Genomic DNA, 17540 nt, shown 5'->3' with positions numbered 1-17540 from the left:
CTCACTAAAATACAAAATTCTACTTATTGAAAATATTTTAATTGTAGAATATGTTTCATCTTCCCCATAATTTACCACTACATCAATTGAGTTTTAGAAAAGATAAAAAACAAGACAAAAAGGAAATGGACTGCAGTATGCGAATCACTGGGGCTCTACAGGGCACCGAGTGTAAGCCCCTAAGGGTTTCAAGACAAGCTCCTCAGGACTGGCCGGTGACTATTTTGGTTAGCAGTCTAATGTTTAACACACTGCGCCACCATGTAGGGAAAAGTGCGCTCTCGAAAACTCTATGAGGAAATTCTACAGAGAGTCTCTATTATTGAAATTGATATATCAGCAGTGGATTTTATTATCATCAGTATTATTATTATTTACAACGGAAGGATTTGTGACCTTTTTAGCCCAGTATAGCCTATCTGGCTTTCTACAACACATAATAAAAGCAAAACTCAGTCTTAAGAGACAAAGCAAAACTGAGAATGAGGTTCAGATATGATGAATATTTTTAAATTATCAGTCTGGAAATGTAAAATAACAGTGTTACAGCCGTAGTGGTACAGTGGTTTCCCATTGGACTTCCATCTGCATGACCTGCAGCTTAAACCAGCAGCAGCTCTATGGGAAAAATGTCTGAGCTTTCAGTAACAGTCTCAGGAACCCACAGGGAGTTATGAGTCAGCATTGACTCGATAGCAGTGAATTTGGAGTTTTGGTATACTAAAATATTAGGGGCTATAATGAAAATGTGGACAACATTCAAGAACAGATGGCTAATGTAAGTAGCAAGATGCATATTCTAAGAATTCATCAAAAGGAAATGCTAAAAATCAAAAATGCTTTTTATAAGTGTATTCCTTTGATGAGCTCACTATTAGTATCAGCACAGACAAAGGAAGAATCAGTGAGACTGATATTTGGTAATTTGGACTAACAAAAAAGAAAAGCTATAAACAATAATTAAAGTAATAAATAAATGAATGAATCAGATAACAAAATAACAAAGACTATGATACAATTGCAAAAGATATAACATGCATAAAAGGAAAGAAAGGAACAGAAGAAATGCTGAAATAAAAATAAGAATTTTTCTTAATTGCTGACAGAAAACAACAAATCCAAGAAACTCGGAGAATATCAGTATAAATATCCAAAATTTTATCATACGCAAGCGTCAGAAACTTGTGGATGAAAGGAAATCTTGAAAGAAGTGAGGGGACAAAAAGAAGTCAGAAGATACAAATCTTACACACTAATGCATTTGGAAATTTATTACTAAAGTTTTAAAGATGAGGAATGAAATGCATTGTGCCTCTCTTCAGAAACAATGAAAGTAAGAGAGTGGATATAAATGTTTAAAGAACATGAAAGAAAAAAAACTCACTTGACCTTGCTCCGTGTTACTTCTTTTCATTTCCACGAATGAAGACAGACATGAAAGGACAGCGATTTCATGATGAAGGCGAGGTGAAGGAAAAAATGAGGGAGGTGCTGCCAGCCATCCAAACAGATGAGTTTGAAAAATGTTTCCAAGAATGGAATTGCAGATTTGACAAAGGTATTGTGCAATAGAGAGTACTTTGAAGGTGATAAGGTGGTTTTGTAAAAAAAAATTAAATACATAGTTTTTTTTCGTACACATATAAAAGCATCACCACTTTGTTTCCCTTGTGAACCCAAACTAAGTTTTAGAAACTAAAACTAAATTAAGAATTGGAGGAGTTGTAAATGTATTTTTCAAGCTCTAAGGAAACCATTTTTTTAAAACATATAATCAATATTCTAAGAAAGAAAGAGGAAATGAGATCATATAAATTGCTCAGTTAAAACCAGCAAAGTCGGACAACAACAAAAAGAAATGAAGACCAAGAGAAACCACCAGAAATCAGCTACAAATATGTCACTGCTGTTGTTAGGTGCCATTGAGTCAGTACCAAGTCTTAGCAACTCTTTGTGTAACAGAATGAAGCACTGACCAGTCCTGCCCCCTCCTCCTAACTATTTTGTTTGAGGTCATTGTTACAGGGACTATGTCCATTCATCTCCTTGATGGTCTTCTTTTTCACTGATGTTCTATGGTACCAAGCATAATGCCCTTTTCCAGGGACTGGTCTTTCCTGAGGATCGGTCCAAAACATGAGTATGCTATCTATCAATCCAACTGTATCAGTAGTTACTTTAAATAATTATGGTCCAAATACAAAGCAGACAAAATATGCTTCTATGTTGTCCAAAGGAAACTCACCTTAAATATATAAAGAAAACCCAACAGGTAGATTAAAGTGAAAGAGATTAAGAGACAAACTATGCTAACAACAGCCAAAAGAAAGCTGGAACAGCTACAATAATTTCAAACAAATCAAGACATCAGATTGATATTAAAATTGTTAGTAATAAATGGGGTATTACATAATGTTAAAGGGGATAGTTCTCTGATAAAACACACAAAAAAAACCTTAATGTATGTCTCTAATACCAGAATATCAAAAGATGAGACCAAAAATATAGTCAATTATATAACCATCTAGCCATAATCCTTTATGTGCTATATTATAAATTCTTGCCTCTGTCTCTGGTTATAATCCCATTGCAGAGGGAGGTCTCTGTTATGCTAACAGACATAATCAAATGGGATATATCGAAGTTTTCCAAGTCACCATGATTTATTCCATGGGAATATGGTCTCCTGAAAGATACCACAGCTCAATCACTGCTGTGATATAGCCATCTTAGAAGCAGGGGCACACAGACATCCTTGGACTCTAGGAAGAAGAGGCACTAGAGGAGCAGGTTTGAGATCCACCTCAAGAGGTAGAGGCTTAGGTCACAGGGAACAGAGGCTGCCGTAGAGACAATGGGACAGTGCAAAGGGCTTTGGCTGAGACCAGAACACTGTGATAAAGAATAAAGTATAACGTTGAGATTACAGGACAGTGGGGCAGAGGACCAGGCAGGAAGCCATTGGACCATGTGGCTGAGAGTCTGAGGACCTGAGACGTGACTTGTGGTAACCTGGTAACCTCCATAATGAACTCCCATAGTTGAGGGTTTGGTCTCTAAATTCTGAGTGGGATTGGGATGAATTATGAATCCCAATAGAAAAGTAGAGTGCCATGGAAATGACGAGTGGTGTCAGAACAGCTAGAGGGGGTAAGCTATATGATATAAATGATATTTATAAAATAATTTTTGCATTGTTGGGTTATCTTTCTTTGAAATAAGTGCAAGTATGCTTCTCATCCAGTAGCGTGACAAGGTGTTGTTGTTGTTAGGTGCCATTGAGTCAGTTATTTCCCACAGTGACCCTACGTACAATAGAAGGAAACAGTGCACAGTCCTGCACCATCATTACAATTGTTCCTATGCCTTCAGTCCACTGTTGAAGCCACGGTGTCAATCCATTTTATTGACAGCCTTCCTTTTTCGCTGCCCCTCCACTTTACCAAACATGACGTCCTTCTTCAGGGACTGGTCTCTCTTGACAATATATCCAAAGGATGTAAGATGAAGTCTTGTTATCCTTGTCTCTAAGGAGCACTCAGGTCATACTTCTTCCAAGACAGGTCAGTTTATCCTTTTAGCAGTCCAAGTACTTTCAACAGTCTCCAGCACCTTAATTCAAATGCACTGACTCAAGAAAGTTTAAGGAAATTTCTTGGCACAGGCCAGTGAGTGCTTCTGGTGCTGTATCAATCGGTTGAAAAAGTTCAGTTGGTACTTGGTCTACTGCTATGGGCTGGTTTTTCACTAATACCTGTGGGACATCTTAGACTTCTTCCTTCAGTCCCATCTGTTCTTAATTGTAGGCTCCTCGGTAAAAAGTTGACCAGGTATTTTGGGTGTAGTGACGCTGGGCATTCCCTTTATCGTCTTTTGAAGCTTCCTGTGCCACTCAATAGTTTGCCCTTAAAGTCTTCCAAAAGTGTACATTGAAGCTTCTCTTAAATTATCTCAGTGTGTTCTTCCTTTTCATTTTTCTAATTCCAGGTGTTTGCACCTTTCAATATAATGTTTTAATCTGTCTTCCTGAGCTGCCCTTTGAGAATTTCTGTTCAACTCTTTTAGCTCATCACATCTTCCATTTGTGTAAGTACATACTGTACATTCAAGTGCAAGTTTCAGTCTCTACTTTCACTTTGGTGTTTTCATTTATTTTGTCTTTTTAACAACATTTTACTTTCTTCATGTATCAAGATGATGTTATCTCACAACTGGTCAGGTCCTTTGTTCTTAGTCTTTTATGTGTCAATGCACTGCTCAAAATGGTGTCTAAAGTCAGGTGGAATGTTCTCTGTGTCATACGTATTTTGGGCTTTTTTGCTTGACGTATCAGTTTGATTAAATGTTGCATCAGCTGGACTCTCTTTGAGGTATAGAGATACTATTCTACCACATTATAGCATTGTACTTTATGATAAATTTTAAAATGTTCTTTGATGATGAGATGGCATACTTATTAAATTTGTCATCTGTGCATAGTAAAACATGCTGGTCTGACTAAAAATGACAAATAGCAGCCAATTTCTAATCACTAATGGCGAGGATACAGATCTTTGTGCATTCTATTTTATTTCTGATGACTTCTAATGTCCTACATTCATACTTCATACATTCCTTGTTCAAACTATTAATAGATCTTTGCAGCTGTTTCTTATTTGGGCCATTCCCAATCAGCAAACAATCCCCAAAGCTTTAATCTATCACCATCATTAAGGTTGATTCGACTTTGAAGAGGTAGCTCTTCCATAGTCATATTTTGAGCGACTTCTAACCTTGTTGTCAAGTGTTATCAAGTCAGTTTCTGTTTGAAGTGGCCCTACCTAAAACAGAACAAATTTTTGCCTGGTCTTGCACTGTCCTCAAAATTGCAATGTTTGAGCCCATTGTCGCAGCCACTGTGCCAATCCATCCTGCCAAAGGCCTTCCTCTCGTGGCCTGCACCTCTACTTTACAAAGCATGATATTCTTCTCCAGGGCACAGTTTCTTTGGACAAAATGTTCAAATTATGTGAGATGAAATCTCCCTATCTTGGCCTCAATGTGCATCTGGCTGTACTTCTTCCAATGCAGACGTGTCTGTTATTTTGGCTGTCAGCACCATAATTCAAATGCATTAATCGTTCAGTTTCCCTTATTAAATACTCAATTTTCATATGCATTTGAGGCACCATAAAATACTATGGCTTGAGTCAGGCACTTTTTAGCAACCAAAGTAACCACCAAAGTAACCTCCTTGCTTTTCAACACTTGAAAGAGGTCTTCATCAGCAGTTTTACCTAATGAAACTTGTCGTTTAATCATCTTGGCTAAAAGCATTGATATTGGATTCAAGCATGATGAAATCCGTGACAACTTCAATCTTTTCTTTGTTTATCAGGTTATATATTGGTCTAGTTGTGAACATTTTGATCTTTTTTACAATGAGTTGTAATCCATATTAAAGGTTACAATCCTTGATCAGCAAGTATTTCAATTCCATACTTTTAGCAAGGTTTTGTCATCTGCATGTTGCAAGTTGTTAATAAGCCTTCTTCTAATCCTGATGCCATATTTTTCTTTACATAATCTAGCTTCTCTAATTATTTGCTCAGCATGTACACTGAATAAATACGGTGAAAGGATATAATATTTGCCTAGGGAGGAGATGCAATAAGTATGGTGAGAAGACATAACCTACTAACCTTGGAGACTTATTATCATACAATGTTCTGCTGTTATTCATGAATAAAGATTTCTCAGTAGTTTAATTTTTCAGAAGTGGAACACTTCTTCTTTCTTCCTAGTATGTTTCTACTCTGGAGTATCTACTGAAACTTGGTTGACTTTGATGTTGTTTGAAATACTAGTAGCATGCTTTCACATGCTATACAATAATAGGTGAGTCAGCAGAGCAGAGCACAACAAAGTGGTAAAGGATTGTGGGAGAGCCCCTGGGTTGTTGGCGTTAGGTACCACTGAGTCCATTCTAGCCCATGGCCACCCATGTAAAACCGCACAACACACTGCCCGGTCCTACCCAGCCTTACAATTGTTCTTCTGTTTGAGCCACAGCTGCAGCTACTCTGTCAATCCATCTTGTGGAAGAAGGCCCTTAGGAAGATGGACCCTAGGAGTGTCATACAATCTCACTAGTCGTCTTGTGACGGAAAGTATTCTGATGCCATTGGAGTTCACCATCACCACCCCACCCCGTCCTCCTGCCACCACCCCCTCTAGGGTACAAACATTTACAGATGCAGGATGTGAAGCACATGTTTAACTAAGGTGGTTTGCAGCATTTTGAAAGGTAAGGGCTGCTTACTTATTCAGAAGTCAAATACAAAAATATTTTACTGGAGCAGATAGGTGATGTAGCAAACTCAAGATTTTATCTGTAACAATGGTGCAAAAAGATAAAGGAATGAATTTGAAACTTATTTTCTAAAATAGGAGTACAAACACTATACAGCTGGACTAGAGTAAATAAGTTCAATTCTTATCGTTGTACTCTTCTTTTCCAGTATAATAGATTTAAAAATTCAATTGAGCTTCATAAATGTGATAATTTACTATCAACTCATCATTTTAATCTGTGATGTTAGCATGCTACTTAGAAGCACAAACACATTCCTTAGGTAATCCTACATTTTACTGACAAATGCATATTATTCTAAAAATTAAAAATATTTTAATGATATCAAACCCTCCAAAACTCTTCTATTACTATCTACTGAGCACATTAAATTAGGTGACAATTACCATGAGAATATTCACTGATTTTATTCCTGCAGACTAGGGACGAGATTATGTCATCTTTTGGTCTAGTCATTCAACAGGTCTAAAATAAGATGAGATTTTATTAGGAAATTATTTTTATCAAATTGATTTGTTGCATAAATCTAAGCTTTTCTAAGAGAAACATAGGGTTTCAAATTAGGTAATTTATAACTCTCCATAGACATCACAAAGTAGCTGGCATGCATGACTTCACACATAACATAATTCACAATCTACTGATCATTCACAATAAGCTTTATTTCCCTCAGCCATGCCTTCTAGTAGAAGACTTTACAGTATTATGCTTTTAATGGATGCTGGTGAATTGTTCAGTATGGCATGTAAGTACATAAAATGAAGTATATAAAATGAATAAAAATAGATAGGCAGAAAGTCATATCATAGTGTGATGACTGGAACATCAAAAATGACTCAAAATGATTAAGTACTCACTTTAAATAATAAGTACTATAGAGAACAATTTGGTTACAATAGGCATCTTAAATTGACTACAGTTGTGCTATGTTGGTTATTAAATATCGAATTGATGACTTTGCTAACTGGAAGCCATGAAGATACAACATAAAAATGCAAAACAACAAGAACAAAACAGCCCTGAAAAATCAAAATGTAATTGTTTCTGTTTCTACAACAGAGGAAAAAAGAAATTTATGTTGTTAAATGTATCATTTCATATTTAATGTTTCAAAAACTTCTCTTTCCATGTTGACAAGTATCCATATTATGAAACTATTAAAGGCTTCTTAGTTTTTACTACAAATAGTGAAGTGAAACTACTTGGTATGGCTCTCCTAGTCATAATCTTCATAACTCCGACCAAATGATTAGGTAGAAGGAACATGTAAACAACGTGTAGAGTACTCTCACTGAGGGAAAGGTCAATTTTGCCATTCTACTGGTATAAAATGGGCCTCCTTATAAGCAGAAAGAGAGATAATCCCATGACCCTGTAAAACAGCGGTTTACAACATATGGGTTGCGACCCCTTTGGGGGTCAAATAACCCTTTCACAGGGATCGTCTGACTCATAACAGTAGCAAAATTACAGTTATGAAGCAGCAACGAAAATAATTTTATGGTTGGGGGTCACCCCAACATGAGGAACTGTGGTAAAGGGTCATGTCATTAGGAAGGCTGAGCTGCACTGCTGTAGAAAGGAGGAGGAGTAGAAGGCATCCAAAAACTGTGTGTGAAGTGGCAGCAGCCGTAGCAGCTGTGGGGACTCTGAGGCCACAGACTGGAGCCGATGAAATCGAGTGTAGGGTTTCTCAACCCACAGAATAAATGTAAAACAGGAATGGCCTGACCAAAGCATTAGGGTAAATCACGCTGTGATGATTATTGCAAAGACGACATTTTTAAAAATAGGATTTTCTACCAAGAATTTCAAATATTAGAAGAACAATTTACAACTTTAAAATACAATGTACAGAAAAACAACTTTTGACTTAGAACAATGGTCTGAAATCAAGTTCTGGCTCTACAACTGAGCTGCGTGTTAAGGAATAAAAGTTCAAACATTTGGAAAATTTCAGTTTCTTCGTATAGAACACGGTATTGTTTCCTTTCTGCCTTAAATTCAAGATATTCTATCTATGTATAATAAAAGGACCACTGAGAGTAGATATTAAAGCAGCAGTCTTGGACTTCAGCACAGTATGTGTTTGTATTGGGGAAAGAGAACGAGTGGTTGGTGGCTTTAAAATGACTGACAAACTGTGGCAAGAAGAAGAAGGGGCATTTACTAGCTAATCACATGATATGACCCCCTAGTGGACACTGAAATAATACATCATCCTACCCACCCAATTGCTCTCTGTTCTATGTGCCTTCAAGTAGGGGCGGCTATTCAGCAAAGAACAGGAAGACTTGAAGAAACTCAAAACATAAAATACCGTGTAAATAAATACAGCAGCAAATATTTTTAAAAAACTAACAGGTGCCATGGAGTCAATTCCATGCTTGACTCAGAACAACCCTATGGATTTCAGAATAGAAGTGAGTCTCATAGAGTTGTAATGTATTAGAATTAGAAAGGCACCCCTTGGTAAATCTGACTCATCACCAGTTAGTAGTTGAACATTTAACCATTTGTGTCACCCAGGGATCCTTAGCAAGTATTATGTAATAATTTAAGATATGTACAATTGTGAGAACAGCTTTAAGTTACCACTAAGTAAGATCGTTCTAGAGTGTTAAAAGTAAGACTAATGGCTTGCTTCCTTACTGGAAGCAGAGCTACACCCACCGTACAGGCATGAGCCCAGGTACTACTGTTGCCAATACTGAAGTCTATGAGTTCCACAGGATTCAGTTGAACTGCAGTTTCAAAAATACCAGGGGACAATATAATTAAGTCTGCAAAGACCTAACCTCAGAAAAACAGTTTTAAACAGATTTACACAAAGATAGGATTTCCAAGCCTGTAAATCTTATATTTTTACTCTGGGGTTGCTATAGCAATGTCGAACAATTTACACCTTCTCTTTTATTTTTTGTTTCTTCAAAGCTCGAGAGTCAGCCAGAGGGGAAAATGTACTGCCTTTTGTGAGCATATGACTTATCCTTGACAAGTAACATCCTTCTACATTGCAGGAATATGTGGAAAGTTGCCAAGGTCCTATTTTGTAACAAATCATTCCATTGGTTTGCCTCCCAGAGTTTTCAGCACACCTGTTACTTGAACTAACTCATATTCTTTCCCCAGGATGAAGTGGCTAGTTCATTACTTTGAAATATTTTTGAAGAATGTCCTATTTACAGCTATTTCTGTGTCTGAGAGGGCACTAAATAAAGTAAAATAAATGGAAGCACTTTGTGGACTCCTTCAAAAAGCCACAAAACTTAGCAAAACTGATAACTCAATTCTTTAGAAAAAAAAAAGATCCACTCTCCTCCCTATAATTCTTTAACACTGCCACGGGTGCTACTGCAAAGGGGGTGAAGAAATCAGATGGTGCTTGGCTATGAGAAAGAACAGTGTATGCGGTCATAGGGCTTCCCTTAAAACAAGAAGCCATCCAAGTGAAGCATCAACGAAGTCTACATGGAGAAAGCACACTAGCCTGTGTGATGTAAGAATTAGAAGTAATAAAATGCAAATCCAGAGGAAGGGTGGAAGAATTTAAATTGTATCCACCTGGTTTGCAGAAGGCTAGGGATGACAGTAGAAACCCCAAGTCCATTTGCAGGGTGTCCACATGGATCACCCTCTGGTGACTCCCCTCAAACAGTCCAGGTGGATTATGGTCAACGAAGTTAGGTTAAAATGAAAATACTTTATCAATTATTCTCCCTTTTGATCCATTTTAAAGTTGTTTCAGTTTTTACTGTTTTCCACTTTCTCTTAGATTGAGGTTTTTCAGTTATACTTTATCCTAATTGTTGGGATATGTTTGTTGTTTGTTTCTTGTTGCCTCTGGTTTTCTGTATATTAAACCCAGGATGAGTAAATCTAAAGAGACAGTAGTAACTGGATTAATAATGACCTAGGGGCAGAGGAGGGGAAATGAAGCGCTAAAAACAATGAGTACAAGAAAAAACAAAATGTTCTGAAATTGGTTGTGGTCAAGATGGCACAACTCTTAATATGATGGAACTATTCAATTGTATATATGAATTGATGCCAATACAACTATAAAATAGATCAGAGAGCCATCTGCTGAGTTTTTTGAATAAGCATTTCAAAAACCTTTTTGAGTAAGATTTTATTTGGTTTACTGTAAAATTTTTAATGTGCTTGCAATAAACCCTTTATTATTTTCCAGAATTCTGAAAAAAAGTTGATTCTATTGTTTTCACATTTCGTGTATTTGTGGGAGTTCTATAGAAGGATGTACTCTTGAGTGTCTGATTCAGCATTTTGCTTCTGTCACCATATCCCAATTTAAAATTTTAAGAAATTACCTCAAGGGCGTACATTTGCAATGCAATCTTAACAGAGGGATGCATTCTATAACACTATTTTCCTTGCCTTAAAGTGTAGAAAAAGTCCTGTGGTGCTGCTGAATTACTTGTAATGGCTTTTCTATCAAACATCTTTGTAATGCTAACCAAATGACTGTTTGGGATTATGCAAATAGGGAGCCTAAAACTCTAACATTGGGACTGGTTGATTTTGCTATTCCACTGAGGTAAAAATAAGCCATCTCTCAGAAGCAAGTACAGGAAATCCCAGGGATGACTAAGCAAGCAGGAGCCACAAGTGGAGTATATCCAAATCCCTGGGCAGAGAAGCAGCCTCAGCAACGGACACCATGAGAAAGAGCATCAGGATTATTTGTCTAATGTAATATTGAAAGGAAGCCAGAGTAGGGACAAGATGGGGTTGTCTCCCTCAAAGCCTGTCTAGCGGTTTGAAAAAAATCTGGTACAATAATTAAGACACCTATGGGAAAATCTGGAACTGAGCATGCTCAGACCAAAGACCCTAGGCCCAGGTGAAAGGCAACCTGGGTATGCCTACCTTAGGCACCTGTCATATGACATCACCCAGGTGTGATTAAACTCAGCCAGTAAGATCAGTCGATATCCTCAACCACGTCTCCCCAGCCAGGGAATAAAATCAGTCAGCAGACAGGCCTCCTCCAGCTCTTTCAGGCTTGCTTGGCAGGCAGAGGATGGGAATCTCTCCTGCAAGAGGGTGGGCATACCCCTCCCCGCCACACACCTTGGGGATTTCCTGTTCTGTATTCTTTGCATGTGGTTTTTTAAGTTCAGTCACAAACTCCTATTCGCTTACCATGTATCCTTGTATGCTTTCAAGAAATAGCATGTACTTTTTGAGATTGTAACACTTGAAATGTCCCCTTTCCTCATAAAAGTCTCTTGGATTACAAACAAGCTTCTACTGCATGAATTCTTTCAGCACTGCGAAGCAAGAACTGAGGTACCCCAATCCAGAAACCTAACAAAACTAAGTATCTTCATGTCGGAGGTTTACATACACAATGGGATACATCTTTTGGCATTTAAGAACACTAAAAGAGTTTTGTAGCACTTACCTAAAGAGGGCAGAGGCCAAAGGGCAATGTGGTTTCCAGATTAAGGATCAGGGGGGAAAATGGAGAAAAGAACTATATCTTTAACATTTTTGATGCTGACTAAAACCTTCCCTAACAGCCCCATAATCATGAGCACTGTATTGTGTGTGAGTTCTGTGTGGCCACTTCAATGACTTTTAAACCAGCAGAGAAGCAGAGTGCAATGGTAGAGACGGTATCAGAATACGACAAAGATTGGAGGGTAGCAGCAAGTATGGTTTATGTGTTGGATTGTCCTTGTACCTACGAAAGGTCAGAAACAGCTTCCATGCCATTTTTGAACTTTCTGAAGTACAAAAATCAATCACCAACGATTCTTATTTATTTAAATTCACTATCCCACAACTGACAATGTTGCGAATGTCTATTACAGATGACACAAAATGTCAAATTTTACATGAGCATCAGTGGTCACAATAAAAATTAGGCTCTAAAATATGAGAAAGAAGTTTTACCAATACATACATGACTAGTGTTTAGAAATTTTAGTATTTGTGACCTTTAATATAAAATTGTTTCAAAGTGGTAAAAAAAAAGTAACTTACATGAACAGAAAGGTCAAGCCATTGATTACTGAGGAAGACTGATAGAAATATACTGACATAGTGGGAGGTGTGGAAGAACACCCTGCTCCCTTCTTGCATCAGTTTATGGACACTGAAAGATCATTCTTATGTTTAATTTTAATTAAATTTTATTTATATCAAATTTTAAGAAATGAAAATTAACACAAAAAGCACAGTTCTAACCAAATACTTTAAAAATTTATATTTACATACCATACATCAGTTAAAAATTCATAAATCAGAAAATTACCTTGAATGTAACTCAGTGCCGCCGTTGTTATACTTGCTTCCTCTTTCCCAAACACCAAAGTCCGGCACGCGGTAAACCCTTTCCACACAAAATACAAGGTTCTGAATGAAAGACACCTAAGAGAAGGAAATAAAACTTAAGTATGCATAATAATGCAGGCTCTTTACATATAACAATAACAATTAGATGCTACTTGATTCTCCCTATTATATGGGAGAGGGTAGTGTTTAAAATTTAATAGAAAAAAATTGTGATCATTCACTTCTATTTTCTAGGAACTTTTTGAAGCTGCTGCTTACTTGCCTCAAAGGCATTTTTGGAAATGCTAGTTTCCACGACTATAGTATGACTCCATTCATGCCATATGGTCCACTCTATTTTGAGAAGGCAACTCTTCTTCAGTTATATTTTGAGTACCTTCTGACCTAAGGCACGTGCCTTCTGGTACTATAAAGGGTTCACAACCTTCTTAATGCTGTGACCCTTTACTACAGTTTGTTATGTGGTGATGACCTCCCCAACCATAAAATTATTTTCTTTGCTACATCACAACTATAATTTTGCTACTGGTATGAATCGGGTAACCCCTGTAAAAGGGTTGTTCAACTCCTAAAGGCTTCACAACCCACAGGCAGAGAACCGCTGTCTCACAGTGTTCTGCTTCTTTTTGTGTAGTTTTCAGTATCTGACATGTTTGGTTCTGTTCATAATGTTTTCAGTGACCAATTCCTCAGAAGTGGGCAACTATATATCCTTCATAGTCTGTTATGAGTCTGAAAGCTATGCTGAAATGTGCTCAATTTAGGTGGCCCTGCTGGCATGCGAGCCAGGGAAGAAATTTCAGTCATGTAACAACCAAGAGATAGTGGCACCCAGAACAAATTCAGGTCATGTCTATAGGGAGGTCAACTGCCCAGGTATCCTGTTCGATCCAGCCTAATCAAGATTACAATGGTCTCTGCCCGACAGTAAGGTTGTTTGTGACTCTTGCCTTTGGCTAGAGTGGAAGGGCTCGGTCTAACTAGATACTCTGCATATGGTTTTGTGCTCCCATTGTCCTGCACAGCACTTTGCAAATTAGATGCTAATAATTTTAGCTCTGATACCATTCTCTTCACCATATTTGAATTTTGTAATTGTCATCTTTGAATCACACAAGCTAGTGTGCTTCTATTGCATGGACTTAGTTGACTCCTTGCCCAGATGGCTGCTTGTTGGAATACAAGCCTTTAAGACCCCAGACACTATTCTGATTGATAGCCGGGCACCATCTATTCTCTTCACCATGCTTTGCACTATCACCTTTGTTTTAGGTGATCATGTCATGAAGGTAAGCATCAAGCAGGGTCATAATGTACAAACAAATTGTCCTTAAGTTGGAGATAGGATTTGGTGCAGGCCCAGAACTCACTCCTGGATCCGTGTGTTTTTCTTTCTATATTTCTTTCTTTTGAATTTGCTGTAACGGGAATTAATACATATGTCATATCATTCCACAGTTCAATCATGTCAAACATAATTGTGCAAATGCTTCCAAATCAGTCTTTAAAATACTTTCCTTTCTTCCTGGGATTCTTGACATCATCTCCTTCTTACCTCTCCCACCCCTCTACATCGCCCCTCCTCCCAAACCCTCTCATGCATTATTTCTATTTTTGTCTATATACTAATATATATAAAATCTTATCCTTACCACCTTAGTGCAATTTGTATTTGGTTGTTTTTTTTTGTGGGGTTTCCCAGCTGTGAAGCACAGAAGGAGTGGATGTATAATGATAATAACTGATACAAGGTGTTATAGAGATGTGCTAGTCTGGGTTGATTAGAGAAACAAATTTCATAGACACTCACGTGTATAAGAAAGAGCTTTAGGTCAAAGAGAAATTGTACATTTAAAAAACATCCCAACCCAATCCATAAGTCTGCTCTTAGCCCATTTTTCTAATACCAATCTATAAACTCTTCTTCAGACTAATGCAACACAGGCAATGACACGGAGCGCTGGAACATCACAGGCCAGTGGGTGGAAAGTCTTGTGGATCCAGTGGCAATGGAAACATCTCAATGCTGGCAGGGATTTTCACAAGGCTCCTCCAGCTCCAGGGCTCTAGAGTAGCTCCATGCGTCTTGTTAGCAGGAAGACGAAGTAGAGTCTGTGTGTATCTGGCCTCAAGTAAGCTATTTATCTATCTCCTCGGTGCCTCCAAATGAGGTCAGCTGTGACCTGATTGACAAGATGGACTGGACCCCTCCGCAAGTTGACACCAGATTATATAACTACCAGAGGAGGGGAAGGGGATTTGGGGAGTAAATAATGAAGGTGGAAGGGAGTTAGGGAGCAGTAGAATTGATCATGATTGTAGAACTCATTTTAAAGGCAATTTGACCATGAGGGTGGGAATGCTCTATGATACATGTGGTAGTGATTGTATAATTATCCTTGATATGATTGAATAATTGAACTATTCAATTGTATGTTATGTGAATTATATGCCAATAAAACGGTTGAAAAAAATTTACTTTGTAACTCATGAGTACATTTTATTCTGACAAATACAACTATGTTCTACTTAACAACTCATTTGTTGTTCAATTATAAATATGTGCACAAAAGGACACTTTTAAAGTAAATTCATTTATAGATCAGATTCCTTCCATAAATTTCTAATGTAATTATCATAGTGAAGGTTAATAAATTTTAAAAACTCGGAAAAGTGATCGTGCAATTGACTGAACAAACGTCAACATTTCCTGATGAATCAGGAAAAAAATACTAACCTTTAACATGGCTACATGACTGTATGTACTATATATGCAAAATAATTTTAACATTAGGGTTCTAAATTTGTATTTATTAAATATAAACATATTTAGGAAAGAAAAGCATAACAGTTAATTATGCTATATTAATATCCTTTAAAATGTCACAGATAGAAGTGAATTCTTATTGAACAATGATTGCATTATATATTTTAGAAAATGTGTTTCCACAATGAGAGAAGTTGTTAGCTTATTATGTCTCATCAGTATCATCAGTATCTTTTCCTCTAAGTAAATATCATCAGTATTTTTTCCTCTCAGCTTAAAAAAAGCCACTATCTGGAAAAATTCTAACTATTATAATATTCCTAAATTAGCTAAAGATGTCTATACCAATATATGGAAGATTTAAAAATGTTTTTAAATCTTCATATTATATATAACCCGGGATGCAAACACTATTGTACTATCATTTACATTCTTTAAATTTCCCATGTTCTTTACTTCCACCTACAAACACACATATTTATGTGTGCATATGTAAATGGATTTTTATTTATATAAATATATCATAAATGTATAATGTAATTATAGATGTATTATATATTATAAATGACTGTATATAATACACATAAACAGAGAAACCCAACTCAATGCCATCATGTCAATTATGACTCATAGCAACTCTACAGTATAAAGAGGAACTGTCCCTGTCAGTTTCTGAAACTATAAATCTTTAAAAGACTCAAATGCTTCTTCATCGTTCTCCCATTAAGTGACTGGTGGCTTCAAACTTATGACTTTGCCTTTAGCAGCCAATCTTGTAACCCACTACACCACCAGGGCTGCTGCCACAACATGTAATAGAAACAGGTCAATTCAGGAAACTTTAAAAGAATTATATAAAGTGAGAGACATATTTCCATGTAAAAGAAAGACTGTTAATAGTAAACAAAAATAAATTAAAATGTAACTTTAAAAATAAATCAGAGATTGAAATGGAAAAGAGCTCAAGAGATAATTTATATCAACTACATCTATCTGTGTTTATTTTTTACATATACTTAGTTAAATAAATTATCATAAGACCTCTCCAAGACTATGTTTTCTAATACAGAAAAATAAAAATCCCATCCCATGTCTAGATATCCTTCTTAAACTGTAACAGTCTAAACTAGATGTAATACTGCTGAAAAAGATTTGAGTATAGTTGAGCCATAACTGACATTTAATTATATCAATGACATCATATATGAGGAAATATTTAAATTCATGGAAAAATTCCCTTCTCTTAAAAATTGAGCTATAACATATAAAATTCAATGGTTTTCATATCAAGGACTGTGCGATCATTGGTCACAATCAACTTTGCAGCTTTCCCGCCCTCCTTTTACATATTATTATTGAATGTACATTTCCTCCTTATGTTCCCTCCATGTCCCCAGATATTCAGCAAGGCCATTAATATCTCCATAATCCCATCAATTTCCCTCTACAGATAAAGATACAAGACTAGGGCAGACACTACATCAACAATGGCCATACAAGGCCATTAGAGACCTGAGACTAATAGAAAGCAGACAATATAAAAATTTTAGAGTAAATTCAAATTGCTTCCCTAAAGACAGTATATTATGAGATGTTATATTCCTGTCTCAGCACAGTTGCAAAGATCCCCTTGACAATGTTTGCCATCTGATTTGGGGGTTACCATCATCTCTAATTTTCCATAATTGTTACACGTTGAACAGTCACCAAACAAGGAAAGGATTAATTAGAATTTAAAACATGATAGAAAAGTTTTAAAGATATAAAAATCCTAAGACATGAACATAAAGCTGGGATTCTTTTGGAATAATTTCAAAATTTAGCAAAGACTTACAGAAGTCAAAATAGTGTGGTACTGACAAAGACCTACAGACCAAGGAAATTGAATGGAGAGTAAGAAAGAATCACATGTACTACAGCTAACTGATTTTAGAGTAGAGGGACAAAACTTCGGAGGAAAGAATTATCTCATCAACAAGTTTTGTTGGAATCGGATATTCAAAATTAATGAAATTGGAACCCTTCACACTATATACAAATAATAATTCAAAACCCTTACTCATATAAAAGTAAAAATTGTACAACTCATATACCATC

General features: G+C 36.6%; 1 protein-coding gene across 4 annotated transcripts in view; it reads right to left on the bottom strand.

The window, feature by feature from the left end:
- PHKB (phosphorylase kinase regulatory subunit beta) overlaps positions 1-17540 on the bottom strand; it is a 245632-nt gene that overhangs the window by 134992 nt on the left and 93100 nt on the right. For all 4 annotated transcript variants that reach the window (XM_075537116.1, XM_075537118.1, XM_075537114.1 and 1 more), the window contains one exon: positions 12636-12751. In XM_075537116.1, the coding sequence (XP_075393231.1) occupies positions 12636-12751 (116 nt within the window). The remainder of the gene's footprint in view (positions 1-12635; positions 12752-17540) is intronic.

This window comes from Tenrec ecaudatus, chromosome 18 (assembly GCF_050624435.1).
Source record: "Tenrec ecaudatus isolate mTenEca1 chromosome 18, mTenEca1.hap1, whole genome shotgun sequence".
Lineage (NCBI taxonomy): Eukaryota > Metazoa > Chordata > Mammalia > Afrosoricida > Tenrecidae > Tenrec > Tenrec ecaudatus.
The sequence above is the reverse complement of the archived record's forward strand: the minus strand, read 5'-3'. Positions and strand labels throughout refer to the sequence as shown.